Source organism: Phyllostomus hastatus, unplaced genomic scaffold (assembly GCF_019186645.2).
Source record: "Phyllostomus hastatus isolate PE091 unplaced genomic scaffold, TTU_PhHast_1.1 phas_contig_17, whole genome shotgun sequence".
In the NCBI taxonomy this organism is placed as follows: domain Eukaryota; kingdom Metazoa; phylum Chordata; class Mammalia; order Chiroptera; family Phyllostomidae; genus Phyllostomus; species Phyllostomus hastatus.
The window spans coordinates 34289547-34308398 of record NW_025333664.1 but is presented as its reverse complement, the minus strand read 5'-3'; the positions used below and the strand labels follow the sequence as shown (position 1 = coordinate 34308398).

Genomic DNA, 18852 nt, shown 5'->3' with positions numbered 1-18852 from the left:
CCTAAAATTTAGGGGATTCTTTCTTGTAGTTTTCTTAAGCCAATGAAGATTTTTTTCAAGTTCACCATTCCAGTGAAAGTATAATAATTTGAAGATCTTAGTCTAAGTGAGGATCTAAGCTTTAACCTCTTATGTTAGGCAGTCCTATCTCCTTTCTCAAATGATAACTAGTTACATAGCTGCTCATATCCAATTCCCCATCACATTTATATTCTATGAAGGCACATAAAGTATATAGCTTACATTATAGTTTTAGTTCACATTATTTTTCAGTACTCCCTTATTTATGGCACTTGAGAATCCCCACCCCTTTTTTGCAAGCTGAAATACTTAAATTAATTTTTATTATATTTTATCCATTATGTGTGAGTTTGTTATAAGAAAGTTTTCTGCTTTCCTCAGTCTACCATATTTTTAGAATCTAGATTTTTCTTCAGTCTTGCTGGGTCTCTATCCCTCCAATAATACATATGTGAAAAATTCCTTCCCATGTTATCTGTTATGCAAAGATATCACTGTCATTTATAAGTTTTAAGACATAATGATTTATATTATTAACAGGTAAAACCCATTGCAATGAACATAGAATATTTCTTAACATAACACAATGACAGATTTAACAAAGATGAGATGTATCCATTTAACTTATGTGCAACTAAAATTTTGAAATAAAGTGAATGAACTTCAGCTATGAAAACTTAAGAGTAAATGCTTTCACTTTGCTTTACATCTAAAGGTTGAGCAAAATGATCACACAAAGGTTTTGTGGAAGACCCACGAGCTAATGAAGTGAAGCATATGTTAGAGAAAGGAACCAATTATCTTTAATAGTGCACAAAATTATTAATCCAAAATGTGATTGTTTATTTTAATGAAACATAAAAGAGAGGTTATAGGTGGCATTGCCCATACTTCTAAGTAACTTACCATTTTTATGTCTTAATATTTGAAATTAGAAGTATATTACAAAATCAATTCATTGTTTTCAATAAAAAAAAAACCTCAATTAAGTCAAGTATTAACAGTACTGTCCACAATTTTTTGTTCATTGCTTTTCATGCATAAGGGAAAGAGTTCAACATTATAGCCAACCTACTTAAAAACATTCCTAGAGCATGTATGTCCCTGCTCCTAATCTTAATAAATGTCAAATTTCATTAACTAGCACATTATCACTTTAAAGTTTGTGAATAGGTTTTTTTAAAAGATTTTATTCATTTACTTTTAGAGAGAGGGGAAGGGAAGGAGAAAAAGAGGGAGAGAAACATTGATGTGCCAGAGAAACCTCAATCAGTTGCCCCTCATACATCCCCAACCAAGGGACCTGACCTGCAACCCAGGTATGTGTCCTGACCAGCAATCAAACCAGTGACCTTTTGGTTTGCAAGATGATGTCCAGGCCACTGAGCCGCACCAGTCAGGGAAGTTTGTCAATAGGTTTAAATAAGAAAATCAATAATGACAATAATATTTCCAATCGAAAGATTTAACTGGTTAAATACCTGCAATATGACAAAACAAATGAGACAAGAACATTTCCCTCTTTTCATTTAATTCATGGAATGCAATTTTCTGCATTTCACTTTCCATCTATATAAATAAATATGTTCTCTCTATCTCCCAGGGTTTAAAAAATATAATCATTACTTCAAAGAAAACTATGAGATCCTGGCTACATAACCTGTTTTAGAAATATAAATTAATATAATTCTTAAAATAATCACTACATACATCTGTATGTGATCCTCAGGTTAACTGGTATATATTTTTTAAAGTTATATTTTTTTCATTTAGAGATTATCTAAAGATAAAATTACCTTTCCACAGCAAACTGGTCAAACTGAAATACCTGGTAAGAATATAGGATGAGAGACAGTGACAAGTCAAAATTAAAATTAAACAGCTACTATATGTGGTAGAAGCTGCCAAAGCACTACAGATAAATAATAAAGTCTCTGTTCTCAAGAAGCACATGCCCTAATTGAGAAATGCATCCTTTCAGGTTTGATCAGTTATGGCCAGAATGAGAAGGGCATTTAATCTGCACAGGGCTGCCCCTTTGACAGGATTTCAGATGGGGCAGTTTCACTTAGAAGGGGGAATAGGTATGCAGTCAATATGATGAATAACTTCAAAATTTAGCTTTAGAATAGAGGAATAATGGTGACAGCAATCAGAGCTGAAATAAACAAGGTATGTCCTTGGAATATCTGTTACAATAGGAAAGTTCAAGGACAGACATGGGCTGGATTTCACACCTCTGTCCTTCTTCCACCTGGACCCATCTGGAAGACTTAATGACAAATGGCAGGCAAGATTAGGGCAACCAGTGCTCGGTCACACTTCTTACAATAGAGCTAGACAAGCTCATGTGGAATGAGGAAAACATATGCTAGAAGTCCAACTGGTGTGGGCAGCTATAGAGTTGGTACCTAGACTGCGATGCAGGTAAAGTAATCAGGGGAGAAGGAAAGACCAGGAGAAGCTGGTGTTGGTGATGACCACCAGGCTTCACCCAGGTTGTTCTGATGGAGCGGTGCTGTTGACACCACTAGCAGTGGAGTTGCCTTCTCCTACTCCAACACCGCTTACTCTGTTTTAAGTGGCATGCCAGATGGTTAGAGGACACTGTTTAACCAAGGTCTTGAGAATATGACTGCAGAAGAGTGAGGGAGATGACTGAAGAGAGTAAGAAATCTGTAAAATATCTATTTCAAACAGTAGGATACACAACTATTTAAATAGGTCATTTCCTTCCACTCCTATAAAATGCTCACATTCTCCAAGATTGCTCCAGTATCATCTCTTCTGAAAAGACTTTCCTGACCACTCCAAGATGTTGACTTCATCTTCTCTGCTTCATTTTTCCTGTATTAAAAACCCTTTTTTAAAAAAATGTTCTAGTTCTTAAGTAATGTATAGATATATATACTTCTAACTGCATTTCATATACTACTTCAATGTCAGTATGAGAGGCAATCAATACATGATGTTGAATGAGAAAAGGAAAAAAGAAAAAAGTTTAAAAGGAGAAGAAAAAAGAGAGGGGAGAAGGAAAGAAGAGAGAATAAAGGTTGGCTAGTTTAGTGTGTAACTGATTGTTGTCAGATTAGGCTCCTGGTCCTGCATCCCCTTTCCCTCTCCATCCTCATATCTGGGCCTCCTGGTCTCCTTTAGGGGCCTAACCACCTACAGTGCCCAGGATCAGTCCCACCTGAAGCAGTCAAGATTTAAACCTTATTATCTATGGTTTAGCATCGCATCCCTTCCTGTAACTCTGTTCCTAAGACTGGGTCCCTGCCTGACCAACCAGGGCAGAGTTCCTGAGTTTTTCTTACCATGTTTCTCTCTCTCAGGACTGAGAGACTGTTGCTATTCCCAAGGCCCAGGGCTGGGACCCCTCCACCTGCTGAGGATAGGCTAGCTAGCCAGACATGTTTGACTACCTGCTTTAACTGGCCTTGATCCCTCACTGCTGACCATTATCCTAGATTCCTCCTGGAATGTCCAAGGCCTAGCCAGATCTCAAGGCTTAGCAACAGTGAAACACAGAATCACTGTAGGGATTTTGATCAGTGGAGTGATTGACATATGTCATGAGAAACCATTCTGTGCGGGGAGGGGAGGGTAAAAGGGCACTCCACTCTGCTTGTGAATGTTTAAGAAATAACTCATGAAAACATTCCTACTGATACACACTTAAAACATCCTTTAAACATGTTGTTTTTCATGTTAGGAATTCTTGGTAGCAACTCAGTTTTTTGTGTGAAAAGAGTACTTTTTCAGGATATCTGTTCTGCTTTTTTAAAAAGGAATCTGATGCTTGATGACCATTATGTTGATGTTCAAGTATTGTTTTAATTTAAAAGATTCATGCAAAAAAAATCCTTGGAATACCTAAAAGAACATAGGATTTATAAGTGCTCAGATAATTCAGCCAAACAGGGACCAAGATTGGTCATGAGGAAAGAGCTGTGTTTACTGCCAAATCGATAGATACACAGTAGAGACTGAAATAATGCTTGTTGAATAAATGAACAAAGATAACACTGATGACACCTCTTGCATCACACCGAATAGTTTTATGATTTTGCTGTTTTTAAAGCACGCATTTTGGCACCCCATCCAAACTGCTTTAACATATGCATTGACATTAACAACAAAAAAGCATGAGGAATTCTCTCTCAAGCAGAACAGTCCAAACAAGAAATGAGAGAGTTCAGAGGGGTGGTAAGTAACCCCAGTCCACTGAACCTTGTCAATCTGTGGGCCCACATTAGGAAACACAAGGACAGCAAGAAGCCTTCAGAAGTGGTGAAGGCCATGCATTCCATCAGGGACTGAGTGTTTATTTAGTGGTATTTGCTTACACTTAGAATTTTTAATATTAACCTGTCACAGGATCACCTCAAGAATAAAGTGCAGAATTATAGTATTGATAAAAATATGTCGTATATGTATATATATATATATATATATGCATGATTAAAACAGCAGTCCTGTATAGTTATATGCATTAAAAGCCAACCTAAATTGCCACTCTGTCAGGAGATGTCAATTTAAATGTCTAACATTATGCCTCAGGCTTCAGCACTCAGGAGCCTTGACAGACTGTAAAAGGAAGCAAATCCCATCAACAAGGTTCTGTTTGGCCTCTATCATCAGATTCTGGCCTTATGTTAGTTATTGTGACAATGAAAGGAAAAAGACATTATCCAAAGGAAGAAACTGTAAATTTTATTCTGTTCAGCTATATAATGACCTGAAAGGAACTGAGGAATTACCTTTTTAATTATTATTACCATTGTCTCTCTAATTCTGCTTCTTGGCAATTTAAAGCTGACTGCAAAGATTAGTTTTTATTACATATTCTAAAAGTACAATGTCACAGAACTTTGTTTATATAAAACATTCTCATACAGATGAATGAACATGTATTTAAAATGTAATGTATTCTAAGACAGAACCTCAAATACACAACAACGGTATATAAATTTAAGCAGCCAATCCAAAGGTACCTTAAACAGTGCCATTGTACAATATATACTTTCAAATTATCAATTGGGCTTGAGATTGGTGAAAACAGGGCAAAGAAAGCATCATCTATATCTCAGGTGCATGTTTTCCTGTCTTCTGTTTCATTTTTCATGGTGTAAACAAAGTTACCTACCTGTGCATAGAAAAAGCAAATATGAAGAGCAAAGATATATTTAAAATCACAAAGCAAAGGCAAAGAACCCTTAAGTGTGAGTCAACAATCTTGTCTTTTCATTCAATCTTTGGCTTTAATGATAATAATAATAATAATAATAATAATAATAATAATGTAACAATAAAAAATAAATAAAGCTACTTTCATTTGAGCACTGTGGCAGAAACAGTGTTTTGTATCTCCCACTGTTTCTCTTCTGGGAACTCTGGAAGCATCCATTTTTCTCAGTCTTCCTTGTAGGTATGTTAAGGGTCATATGCCTGAATTCTGACCCATAAAACATGAGCATAAGTGATGTAAGCCATTCCCAAATTGCTTTATAAATACATCCCACAAGATCCTCTCTTCCTGTGACATCTCAGCAGACACATATCACATATGTAGCTCAAGATACAGAAACAGCCTGGGTCTCTGTGCTACCACATGTGAGAGCCTGAGGAGAAACCACCCATCCTACTAAGACGATGGTGAGCAAGAAATAAATCTCACCTTATTAAGACACTAAGATTTTCAGGTTTATTTGTTACCACAGCATAATATAGGAGTCATAAAAGGACTAAGTTAGAAACTAAAATTTACTTGTTGTATAAATCAATGTACTATTCAACTATTATACAAAATACTATTGGTAGCAGTAATGGAAGGTTTATAAAAGATTAATAGAAATTCTAAGGTTTTTGACATTATACCATTACATAGGCAATGTAAAGGCTTCCTGGAAGGTAGAATCCAGTCACTATGGACCAACTACATACTTAAGATATTAGTATATGTGTCTCAAGTTAACAAATCTGGAAAATAGAAACAGAGATGATCCATTTTACCATGCATTTCAACTGAAATGACTAGGTAGTTGTGACCTCATCATCTATACAATGAACTACAGTCAGTGACATTAAGTTTCTAGCGAGAGTGAACTCTGGCCCAAAGATGAAAATTCACACCACTGTGTTATTATTTCACTTTAAAATCAGACCTAAGAAATTAACGGTGACCACTTTTTAAAATCTCTTTTTAGGATACCTCTGTTCTTGGTTATAGGCACTCAAAAAAGAACAATATGATTCTAAAATTTTATAGGTAATATACTTTTATATGAACTGATTTTGTCTAAGCTTCAAGCACTACTTATGCAGAATTTGGAGAAACCCCACTACAGACCTGGGGGAAAAAACCTACTTAGGGTACCATTTTTATGTGGTATCAGATTTTCTTGATCAAATTGCTTAGCCAATCAAATAACTAGTCCCTTTAGAGGCCTTTGAAGGGATATTAATTTAAGTCAATAAAAAGAATCCTTGATTAAATCCAACAGTATTATATCAACTTAAAAGCTCCTTATTGGGTGATTATTAGGTTTTACTTCACAAATATCACTGACAGGATTAAAAATATTTGCCATAGAATCAGAAGGCCAAAAATCAGTTCAAAGAAGGCTAAAAATATTCCTAAAATTTAATTTTTAAATATAGTCTTTCAAAAATCAGACATGTACTTTATGGCAATCTTGATGTCTCTAGACATGAATAAATGAATATAAACTTGTCAATGACCTACTTTAATGGACAAAATTACAACTATCTTAAATACTTTTAATTTACCTTTATGATGATGCTAACTTGCTGATTTTAGAATTCATAAATTAGAAATTATGGCAATAACTGCATTCAACAAAATCAATCAGATATATGTCCTACAGGATAGTAAAGTATACACGTCTGGTAAACAGAAAATGAGTTTGCCTATCCTGAATGTCTTGCCATTGCTAAAAATTCATAATACATTGTTTAACACAGGTTAGAGGAAGTATAAGGAAGCACAGGCCAAGTCATTAGAGTTAATTATATAAACACCAACTATGCACATAAATATTGAAACAAGGCAGCTTGACAAGTCTTCCTGAACAATAGCCTGCCTCCCACTCTGCTCTACCTCCTTAAGAAACAGAATACTTTTTTAAAATATGTAAACACATTGATTTCTGGAACAAAACTGCATGTATCCACGAATGAATATTTGTTCAAGTTTAAGGATAATGTGAGACTTCTGGAAACCTCCTTTAAAAAAACTGACATCTTTTGGGGTCCACCTTTTTATTATTGGCTTTTTTCCTCCTCCTGACCCCCAAATTTATGATGACTAGGGATTCATTGGCCATCATGGACTCTAACTTTCATGCACTAGGAAGGAAAAGCAGAAAAGTAACAACTTGAGTGATCTACAACACCAGGAAATTACTACACAATCATTCTAGTTCATATCTACACTACTTTTACATGAAACAGTAATATATTTCTATCTCCTGTAAGCCACTATTATTTTGGATTTTTCTCCTATGGGCAACTAAAGTGATTTTAACTAATATAATCAATCAGTCAAGCCAGTTTATAAAAATAGCCAAGAACAATAAATTAATTGTCTAGCTAATGTGTCAGTTGTTTAACTTGATGAAATTGTTCATATAGACTCCATTTTAATTTTTCTTTATCTTATCTAGTCAAATTTGTTTAAATACTAAAATGGCTGGAAAGAAAATCAGCACTGTGTAAATTTATTTTAATAATCCTTACTTAATATATTACAAGAGATCTAGAGATGCAAATTTACTGGGAATCCAACTAATAAAAAACAATTCCCTCTAGTTCCCTAAAACACAAAAAAATTATAATGAGAAATCCCATAGATTTATATTTTCTAAAATAATTTATGGAGGAAGAAAATAAATACTCTGCCATAGAATATTCACTTCTATGTGATAATATGAACAGCATTTTCTAGTTTAAACTTTTTCTATTATTCCTATTTCTAATATTCTGTTTTTGAAAATCTATTGATTCTTACACAGAAACAATGTTTTAAATTGTAATTGCTAAATAAAATTACACTGAAACCTCCTGATGAAGGCAAGGGAGTTTTTTAAAGGCTTAAAGTTCTGTGCAATCATGTTTACTTCAACCATGTATGTGAAGAGAGAGAGCAAGAAGGTGAGGGAGAAAGAGTAAGAGAGAATACAAACCTATATCTATCCGGGTCTTAAGTAAAAATGACCCTATTCTACTGAATATTTTCTCCTTTCCTACTATATTAAATAGACTGGGGCTAGGAGAGCTTTCATCTTTCAACCCAGAAATAAAAATAATAAATAGGTATAAGGTGGTAGCATCAAAAATAAATTCTCAGTACAGAAGTCTCTTCCTCATCTCACTGTGATCTCTTTCTCCTTTAAACAGGCTAAAAGAAAATCAAAGTGCCAATACTAATTTCTTTTTTATTTTTCACACCAGCAAGCAGCTGATATATTAAGCACTCAGACTACAAAGTCATAATTTTTTATATTCATTATGATAAAAAAAGTCTCCAAATGTATTCAGGGTGACTCTTGCAATAGGTGTTCATCACAACAGCTTATAGCTGTTACAGCTTATGCCAAAGGTAGAAATACAAAGTTCAACAAGAATAAAAGCTGTATTGACATATTCTGAAGTCAGTTAAAATATTTGCATTATAAATTATTTTCTAGAAGAGTATCATTTTTGTGATTGATGACTATAGCTAAATTAATTTTCTTTAAACTATAACAACTTAAAATCTGTAGTTGTAGAAAAACAAAAATATATTTTAAGTGATGTTCAGGACTTACCACCTCCTCCTCCAAGGAGACTGGCATTTGCTGTTTAAAAAAAAACAAAAGACATTAAATAATATATAAAGATATAATATGCCAGATAGTTTAATAAAAAGATAATAATGATCATATCTCATAAACACACTTTTGTATAAAGACAGCCTTTGTAACTGCCTGATAATGGTATGAGAATTAAAATATCATGCTATTTTATCTCAAACTTTTGTATAAAGACAGCCTTTGTAACTGCCTGATAATGGTATGAGAATTAAAATATCATGCTATTTTATCTCCTTTTTCTCTTCAAATAACTATTTTCATAATATACTTCCTTCTAATAAAAGGAAGTATATATTGTGATCCTTTTGTTTTCCATTTTTTATCTAAGTTAATCTTCTGAGTTCTTCATTTTATCAAGTAGAGAAAGAACAATGTTATTTAGACAATTTCAATGATTTCAAAGGACAATGTAACAAAAACAGTATAGTAATTTTAATTCAATATTATCAAATAAAGCTATCTCAAAACACTTTATGGTAAGAACTCTTAAATAATAATAAATTTGTTACCTTTAGCATTAATGCTTTATTTAAAGGAAAGAAATTTTATTTTGTCAAACAATGTTTTGACATTTCTTACCCAATTATCCATTGTTCTAGCACACATATCTATAAAAGCCAAATAATAAGCAAAACATAAGTTAATTCCATTTTTCCTTTTATTAAATTTATTTGGGTGACACTAGTTGACAAAATTATGCAGATTTCAGGTGCACAATTTCACAATACATCATCTGTACACTGTGTTGTGTGTCTGCCATCCCAAGTAAAGTCTCCATCCATCACAATTTATCCCCTAGACCTTCTTCCACCTTCCTCATGCCCCTCCCCAGCAATCACCACACTGTTGTCCATGTTCATTAGTGTTTTCTTTTTTTATTTCTTTCTTTTTTGCTCAAACACTCTACCCATTCCACTCAGCCAAATGCTATTTGAATTTTTTTCAAGAGGTCAAATTTTCAGAAAATTCCATGGCTGGCTTCTGCTGAAGTATTAAGCAACCTTATGTCTATATTTATCTAGTCATTGTAACAGTCAAAGATCGGAAGTCAATATAAGGGCACTGAGCTGTATTCCATGATGTTCTTATGTATCAAAAGCATCATCTCATGCCCTTAAAAGGAAGGAGGAAGGGAGGGAGGGAGGAAAAGAAAAGAAATCCTGTAGCTATATAAAGAAAGTATGTGGCAACCAGGCTCCCTTTCTTTGTGGAGAATCCTGAGCTACCAAAACATTAAAGAAGTCATTTAGGAAAGAGAAGTGGGGGCTATAACTTGAATTTAGGATGCTGTCCACAGGACCAAGCATTTCCACAATTAAGAGAAGTTAATATCAGAGTGTTAATGATTTCATCAATAAAAAAATGGATCATTTTAAAAGCAAATGCCTGTATTATTATTTCAGTGAGGTTAAATATGTGACGGTTTAATTATTGCAACACTAAAGAGAATAAATATCATGAAAGATGCCTGGAGAACAAATGCCTTTGCAGGCTTTTTCAGTATTCAATTCTAGAATATTAAATCTTGTTTCGTATTATCTTTCAAGCACAGGGCTATCTCATTTGCTGCTTCTGCCTTACTCTTTGTGCTTTTGTCACAACATGGACTAGCAATCCCATTATTCAACCATAAACAAAACTCACTTCTGATGTCATAAATTGTCTGCCACCCTAACACCTAAGGTCTCCAAACCCCTCTGACTCATAATAAGAAAGTATATGGTATTTATTTATACAGATGATAGGGGGGGCTTAATGTCCTGCCCCAAATCAAACGTTTTAATTATTGAGTGGGTGACTTGTTGAAGCAGCATGGGAACAACTGTTGCAAATTCTACTTTGGTCCCGTACCCCTTAGTGCATAGGGAAATTTCATGATCAACTTGTCTCCTGGCTACTCAAATGTTTTCTAAAATCTTAACTACATACATTTATAAAGCTGCATGACATTTAACACTCCTGTTGATTTTTTTTATTTTTATATTTGAGTGAGAACTACTTCCCTATCTATAGGTTTTCTGGATCCCTGAAACTCCATATGTTATCCTCCAATTTTCAAATATTTCATTTATAAAGAAAAAGGTATTTCCAATAACAAACAATGACAATCACAAATTGTAGCTTTTCACTCAAATTATCAGGTTCAAACGCACAATATAGCCTACATTTACCCAATGTCATGCTCAATGAAGGTGGAGGCTGCCTGTTTTGTGAGCATAGCCAAAGGCCCATCTGTTTAATCAGGCACTTATCCAATAGATGTGGGTGGATGAGTGGGAGTAGGTGTAGGAACTGGAAGTCCAGTCTGGAGAACCATCAAGCCAATTTATGTTATATGTGTGCTCATGTTTAGAGAAGCATATCTGTTCACATATTAATCTCAACATAGAACTGTTTTATAAAATTGTGGCATTCTACATAATTTCAAATGTGTTATCATTCATGTAATAGAATCTTAATCTAAGCTGCTTAAACATGTTCAAAGCAATTCTAATAACTGTAATGGATAATGCTTTTTCTAAACAACTCATCAAATTTAAGTCTACTTTATCAATTTGTTTTCTAAATATAAGAAACTAAATATTTTCTTTATTAGCAAAAATATCAAGGAAATTTTCTTCAATAAAAATAGGCAATAAAAGTGAAATTCTATTAAGATTTCTAAGATTACCCTCAGAAAGCACACTATACACAATATAACTGATTCTCAACATTTATTGGTCTGGTGGATTAATATTATTTCTTCTTTTTACAAAAGTTAAAGTGACTTTTGTGTGTCTAAAATTAATAATAATTTAATTTCTACCTGCTTATTTCCAATAAATTGAGGTATATCCCAATTAGATAGAAAGCCCATAAAGATAAGGTCTGATTTTAATAGTTAGGCCTGCATCTAATGAACTCTCCATACAAGTTTTCTAATGAGATAATACACAGGTTTAGTCCAATTTCTTTTTTTAAATTTTATTTATTAATTTTTTCAGAAAGAGAAAAAAAGGAGAAAGGGAGGGAGGAAGTAGGAAAGAAGTAGGAAGGGAGGGAGAGAGGGGAAGAGACAGAGACAGAGACAGAGAGAAACATTGACTATGTTGCTCCACTTAATTATTCATTTTTTGGTTGCTTCTTGTATGTGCTCTGACCAAAGATGAGAATCGCTACCTTGGTGAATGTGACGACACCCTAACCAATGGAGCTGACTATCCAGCACCTCAAGCTTCTTTATTGACATAGAAGAGGTTTTGTTTTGTTGTTGTTTGTTTTTTTTTTACTAAAGTGTGTGGAAAGAGCAAACTCTTGTCCTTTTTCTTCCTGAAAAATTAAGGGCTATTAAACAAACCCAAAGTATATTTGGAAATACTTAGTGATTAAAAATGCATGAAATATATTTGTCTCTAAGTCCCTTGCTAGAGAAAATTTTGGACATGCCTCAAGTTATCCCTAGAGTCTCACAGCAAAGGAAAAAGAGAAAATAAACAAAGAAAACTTGAAGTTTATGAGCATGATGCCACTGCTTCTAAAAGAACATTTTAAATTATCTTCTCTTTGCATGTTTACTAACATTACTGTACTCACATGCATATTTTCCTAAATAAAATGCATCTTCAATTACTAGAGGAGGTAGAGGAAAAAGTCACGCTGTAGTAGTTGTCTCAAAGATTGAGTCAATGAGAAACTAAAATAAGCCATTCTGAGTTAACAACTCTGTGCATTACACTTTTTCCTCCACCCCCAATGACTATTGAAATGACTCAACAGTTCTACTGTTTATAAAACAAAAAAACATTAAATATAAAATGGGAGAAAGGGTTACCTATATCTGATTTCAAAATGACAAGTATAGAAAATGTACTTATAATACTCTAAGCAAAAGGTTAATTATTTAAAGTTTTAATTATTTAAAGTTTATGAAAATTTGTTTTTTTCCCATATGAACTAAGCTTGGAAATTTTTAATTAAAATTAACAAATTTCTATAAGAGTTAATATTCATTTTGAAATTATCAAAACCAAAAAACTGAAAACAATGTAGAAATCCATTTCTTGTGAAAATTAGCCTAGATAAAAAGTGACCATGGCAGTTACAATAGTGTTGTTATTTTACATTTGTCTCAAAGTACAAATAGGATATTACACTACCTCTTCCAAAAAAAAATCTCTTAAAGAAAAAATCCTTTGTTTGTGATGGGGGACGGTGAGTTTATCTTTTTAACAGTATAATTATATTGTTAAAATTGTAGCCCTGACTGGTGTGGCTTAGTGGATTGGGCATCATCCTGCAAAATGAAAAGTCACCAGATCAATGACCAGTCAGGGCACATGCCAGGGTTGCAGGCCAGGTACCCACTTGGGGGTGTGTGGGAGGCAACCTATTGTTGTTTCTCTTCTACATTGATATTTCTCTGTTTCTCCCTCCCTTCTCCTCTCTCTAAAAAGTAAACAAATAAAATCTCTTTTAAATAACATAATTATAATTAACTATGGTTAAAACTATAAAAATGAAATCAGTATAAGTAATCTTCTATTACTGGAAGTTCGTAGGTGGAATATATGGCATAACATTAGAAATGTACAGCAAAGCTATAACTTATCAGACAACTACAGCCCTTCACCTCTAAAATATCAAAATCATTTTTAGGCCATACAAGGTAATGAAAAAAATAGTGAATAAAGAGCCAGGCAGTCCCAGCTTTAATTCTGCCCCAGTTACTAAATAGCTAGATAATGCGGGCAAGGCATAGCCAACTATCTTACCTTCTTCCATCAGGAAATTTAGAATCAATCAGGTATGAAAACAGGTTTCAAGCAATTCTAAATCATAATTAGAAGAGACTGCACCTCTGATGTGAGAAAGATTCGGAGGCTAAATCAAGGCTCAGTGGAAAAGAGAACTATGATTAATTAATGATGTCAGTCAGAGTCAGAGTGTGACAGGGAGAATCCAAATGGCAGCACACGTGCCACATACCGGGGAACACTGGATCAGATGTCTCCTCTTAGATTTGACAGATTCCAATGCAATGAAATTCTACTCAGTAAGGCTGAAAACAAAACTGCTAACCTAACATATGCCAGCATTATATTTTAACATACCTAATAATTCCTGCAGTTTATGAGTCTAAAATAATCGTCTGTGAAATAATAAGATCTGGGTGAGGTAACCCATATTGAGTATGAATCAAATTGGACTGATAAGTATTTGAAACTATTTTTTATTCCACTCACCTAGTAATTTCTATTATCTCTATGGTAATTATTTGTTTTCCCACTCCACTTCTACCCCCACCAAATAGTCTGTCAAACAAGCAACACCCTGGGAGGCTAGTCTTTAAACATCGATTAAAACTATTTGTGCAGGGATTTTGTTTGCTTGTTATCATTATAATATAAATTATAGTTGTTTTCATCCTAACAGGTTCCTGACCATCTACTTTAGTTTATTTATTCTGCTTTCTTATTACAATAGAGCACATGGTGGGATGTCAAAACAATTGTTGGCAAAAACTTCCCCTGGAGCTAGCTCTACTGAAAACACCATTTCATTCACAACATGTTATCTATTGTAAAACACACAAAAAAAGCCAAAATATCAACCTTTAGTATGGCCCACATTATATTCTCTACACTTTGAAACTCAAAATAGAAGTGCTAAAAAATCTGTTAAGATTAAAATCCCAAGCACATGCATAACAGTAGAACCACTTTATACAGGCAGCAACCACCTCAACTGACAGCTGTGGAAATAAAATCTACACAGACAGATACAGCCATCAATTTGGCAACAGTGCTCTGTTCATGCTTTACAAGACTTACACCTTCTAAACAAAATTAACAGAATGATAGGGGTTTGGGGCAATGCTATATATAATTTCCTGCTTTGAAACTGACAGAGAGGGAAAGTTAAGCATAAGTTTAACTACCTCACATGTAGAATCCAGGCTTAAACACATAATCAATACTTTACATTTCATACTGACTGCAGAATTCAAAGGAACTATTGATTATTTGAGAGTCTATGTGGTTCATATAAGTTGTAATGCAAAATAGATAAAGCCAAAAATAGAGTACAATGAGCCCTGCTGTTGATAAATAGGTGAAAAGGCATTGGGAATTGCAAACTTACTTGGCAGTATTAACAAATAAAACAAAACAAAATTACTCTGGTTGAAGCATGAGAGAGGAGCTAGAGCTGTCCCTGCTTTGTCAGTCTGGCTTTCCCAGCTATAATTCAGGGTACTCAGTGACTTCTAGGAATACTGTGACATAGGAGGAAAATCACTTATATTGTCTAACTCCTTCTTTTTACAAAGGTGGAGAATTAAAGAAGATCAAAGATATTAGGTAACTTATCTAGGATCAGATGCAGAATGAGAAGAATCCACACATGCTTCTATGTACCAGTCACCCATTTTGACGCTGTGTTTTGAATCAGCTGTAATTTTGTAATTTTGGTAATGATAACACAGGCTCGGTTACAAAAATGGGATTACTTAAATAACTCAATCTGTGGCTTTCTAAAGAATAAACAATCATGTCTAAATAGGGAAAAAAATGAGTTCAAATATATATTAGCTTTGTGGTTGCAATGATACGAGACACTTGAACAGCAATTTTAAAGTGTTTTTGACAAGAAAGGTTTTGAATACAAACCAATTCTCAATGTGAAAAACAGAAGATGTACATATATGAGGGAGTAGGATATACTTTTAGCTGGATGAAAACATAAGCCTGAACATGCACCCTCATTTACATACTTCTTGGAGAAACTAATTTGTTTCAATAAAACCAGACAGCACCTTTGGAAAAAAAACTGTTTTGCATAGTTTCCTTATTTCATCTTTCTTACAATATTATGGAATCTTTTTTCTCTCCAATAATGAAACAGCAAGTGAGTTTTAAAAAGAAGGTTTGTTTTAAATTATACTTTAAACAAATAAGACTAAAGAACTATTCTCAGTCATAGAAAATAGATGGGAAGACTGAGGCAGAAACTCAAAGGGAAACAATGCAAGTTTTTAGAAGGAAATGCATAGGATTGCCACCTTTAGAACACATATTAAACTATAAAATCCATGAAGGTAGAGGTCATGTTTGCTGGTATCAACAATACCATGCACAACTATTGATGGAGAATAGCTACTGAATAATATTTGTTAAATGCATAACTAAGGAAATGAATGGAAAGCAGGGAAATGAGAGAGAGGGGAAAAGGAAAGTCGCATTTCTGGGATGGGTAAAAGAGTTTTAATAATAGATAATAACTCCTTCAAAATTTTACAGCCAAGTGAGACTGTGCCAGGAGGTAGCCAAACAGATCTAGGTCCTATTCCCCCCTCCATCATTTTTCTTGAGAAAGTTCTTAAAACTCCAGTTGATTACCTAATCTACTGGATTCTCTTATTTTTTCTTTCAGTTATTTGGTAATATAATGGTCATAGCATAGGTTTGCTGAGAAGAGGAAGGGTAGTAACCTATGTGAATATACTTCATGGTGCCTGGCAAATGCTATGGCTCAGTAACTGTTAGCTCCCTATGACCGTGGTCACAGTGCTACTTCTGGCACTAAAGCTAGAAGTCAACAGAAAACCACTACTAATGAAAGCATTCATACTAATCACTTTGAGAGGGTCAGGACCATCTTCATCTTAGAGAACTACAATCCTCTGCCCTCACTCTAAGATGTCCTGTGCTTTACCCTCATCAGAGTTTGGAAAGACACAAGGACTTATGCACAAAGGAGAGTTAGAAACAAGGCCATGTCCAAATTATTTTTTAAATTCTGTCTTTGGGCTTAGATGAATGAAAAAATAATTCTATAAACCCATAAAGAAAATGGATTTCAATATTTTGCATACTGTAATATTTTTTCCACATCCTAAGTTGTTTTGATTTTTTAGTTCAAAAATAATGTTGGATATTTTGTGCCAGATAGCTTCTATTTACTTCTCAAGACCTACTCTCTACACTTCCCCCTGTTTTATGCCCAAAATGATTCATATAGATGACATCAATGGATCCCCTTACCCTCTGGCTCTGCTTGGGTTCAATCAAGGAGCACTGGCAGGAAATGGTGGGAGAGATGAGAATGAGTTCAAGGTTTTTATTTCCTTGGTTCACTCCCTGTAAGCTTACCTTGAGCTGACTCTGTCCTTGAAGAAAGGTCACTACTCTTATAATATAACTTCCTCTCCTTTTGGGTGCTGACATTTCTCCCTCCACTGATCTCTTTGAACTTAGACTGGTAACAGCTGTGCTATTAGTAGCCTCTAATTCCTGAACAATCCCTTGAAATTCATTATACCATACCTGGATCCAACCCTCTTACTTACTCCTTCTACAAATAAGCCACCCTTGAAGTGTTACAATTTGCTTGTGCCAAAGTTCCTGCTGGAACCTTGATTGAACAGATATGGTTTATACAGACTGATCACAACTGATGGATAGCCTAAACCTCACATTCCTTCTCAGGCTAACTCTCTTAGTTCAGAACTGTTATGAGAATAGCTCCTCTTTGTATAGTTTCCATTTGAGAAATAATCAAGATAGCAGAGTAATATGTTCCACACTAATTAAAAATATAATACATATAAACAATATAAACATTAAATAGAAAACCACACTAGATACCCACTTGAAGATATGAATCAAGACTTTTACTAAACAAACTCAATTTCTCTTGTCTATTCTTTTCCATACTTTGCTTCGTGTGTGTGTGTGTGTGTGTGTGTGTGTGTGTGTGTGTGACTACACACTGGTGCTTCTATAGAAAAATCCTCCAAAGTATTTATGGGTAAAAGAACACATGCATTTTCCAAATTTAAAAGCTTAATACAATTTAAAAATTTGTATATTAAATAAGTCAAACTTAGCAAAAAGTTAACATTCATAAGTATATCCTGTAAAGCACAATCATAAAACATCAGTACCACTTGATGTGTGCCAATAAACAATCTGCATCAAAACGTCGGTTCATTGAACTACTTCTGATTTAATGTAAAATACATCAGTGAAAAGTTCTTATTTAAACCTTGAAAAATATTCAGTCTGAATTTATCATGACTTTAAACATGTAAATTTTAAAATGGTCCATTTTAAACGTAAAAATAATAAAGCCATCTCAACTGATAGTGAGCCTCCTTAACTACTTAATCTTTTTATGTTTACTAGATACAAATTGTGACATCTTCAACTTCAAAGCAAACTAAAAACTTAACTAGAAAAGATTAGAGAATGAAAGTTTCAACTGTTTTCTAATTAAATTCCTTATAAATTTAAAGTATACTTCAGAAGTTTAAAGATGAAGTGGTTCTGATGATATTAACCTTTATCAAAAAGGTATGTAAAGGAAATTTATCAAAAACCCAAACAAATGTAAGAATGGTTCAGTTCAACATGGATTTCAAGGCTCAGTATAAATTTTTCTTTTTTATTTTTTCATATTTATTATTCTTTTTTCAAAATTTTTATTGTATGTTTTCTATTACTATTTATGCCCCTTATACCCTCTTCTACCTTTACCCATTCCCTCCCCCCATATTCACTACATTTGCCCATTTTTAATTGGATTTTTTATTTGTTTTGGTATTGAATTTTATAAATTCTTTATAAATTTTGTATATTAATGCCTTATCAGATGTATCAGCAAATAGGTTCTCCCCTTCAGTGGTTTGTCTTTTTATTTTGTAAATGGTTTCCTGTGGTGTGCAAGAACTTTTTAGTTTGATATAGTCCCATTTGTTTATTTTTTTTTCTTTGGTTTCTCTTGTCTGAGGAGATGTTATTTGGGTTCCTTTCCCAGTTCTGGTGCTCCAGGCTAGAGAGCTTGGGGCAAGCTTGGGGTTAGACCCCACACTTCTGAGAAGGAACCACCCCAGTCACTGAAATATCTCTCCAGAACTTCAGCTGCTGCCTGTGGGAGCCCAGCCAGCCCTCTCAAGCCTCCACACTTCCTACCAGCC

The 18852-nt window shown here is 34.0% G+C and overlaps 1 protein-coding gene across 1 annotated transcript in view; it reads right to left on the bottom strand.

Annotated features, from left to right (window-relative positions):
• MACROD2 (mono-ADP ribosylhydrolase 2) overlaps nucleotides 1–18852 on the bottom strand; it is a 2133612-nt gene that overhangs the window by 1614436 nt on the left and 500324 nt on the right. Inside the window, exon 4 of the mRNA XM_045832893.1 lies at nucleotides 8853–8882. Within this exon, the coding sequence (XP_045688849.1) occupies nucleotides 8853–8882 (30 nt within the window). The remainder of the gene's footprint in view (nucleotides 1–8852; nucleotides 8883–18852) is intronic.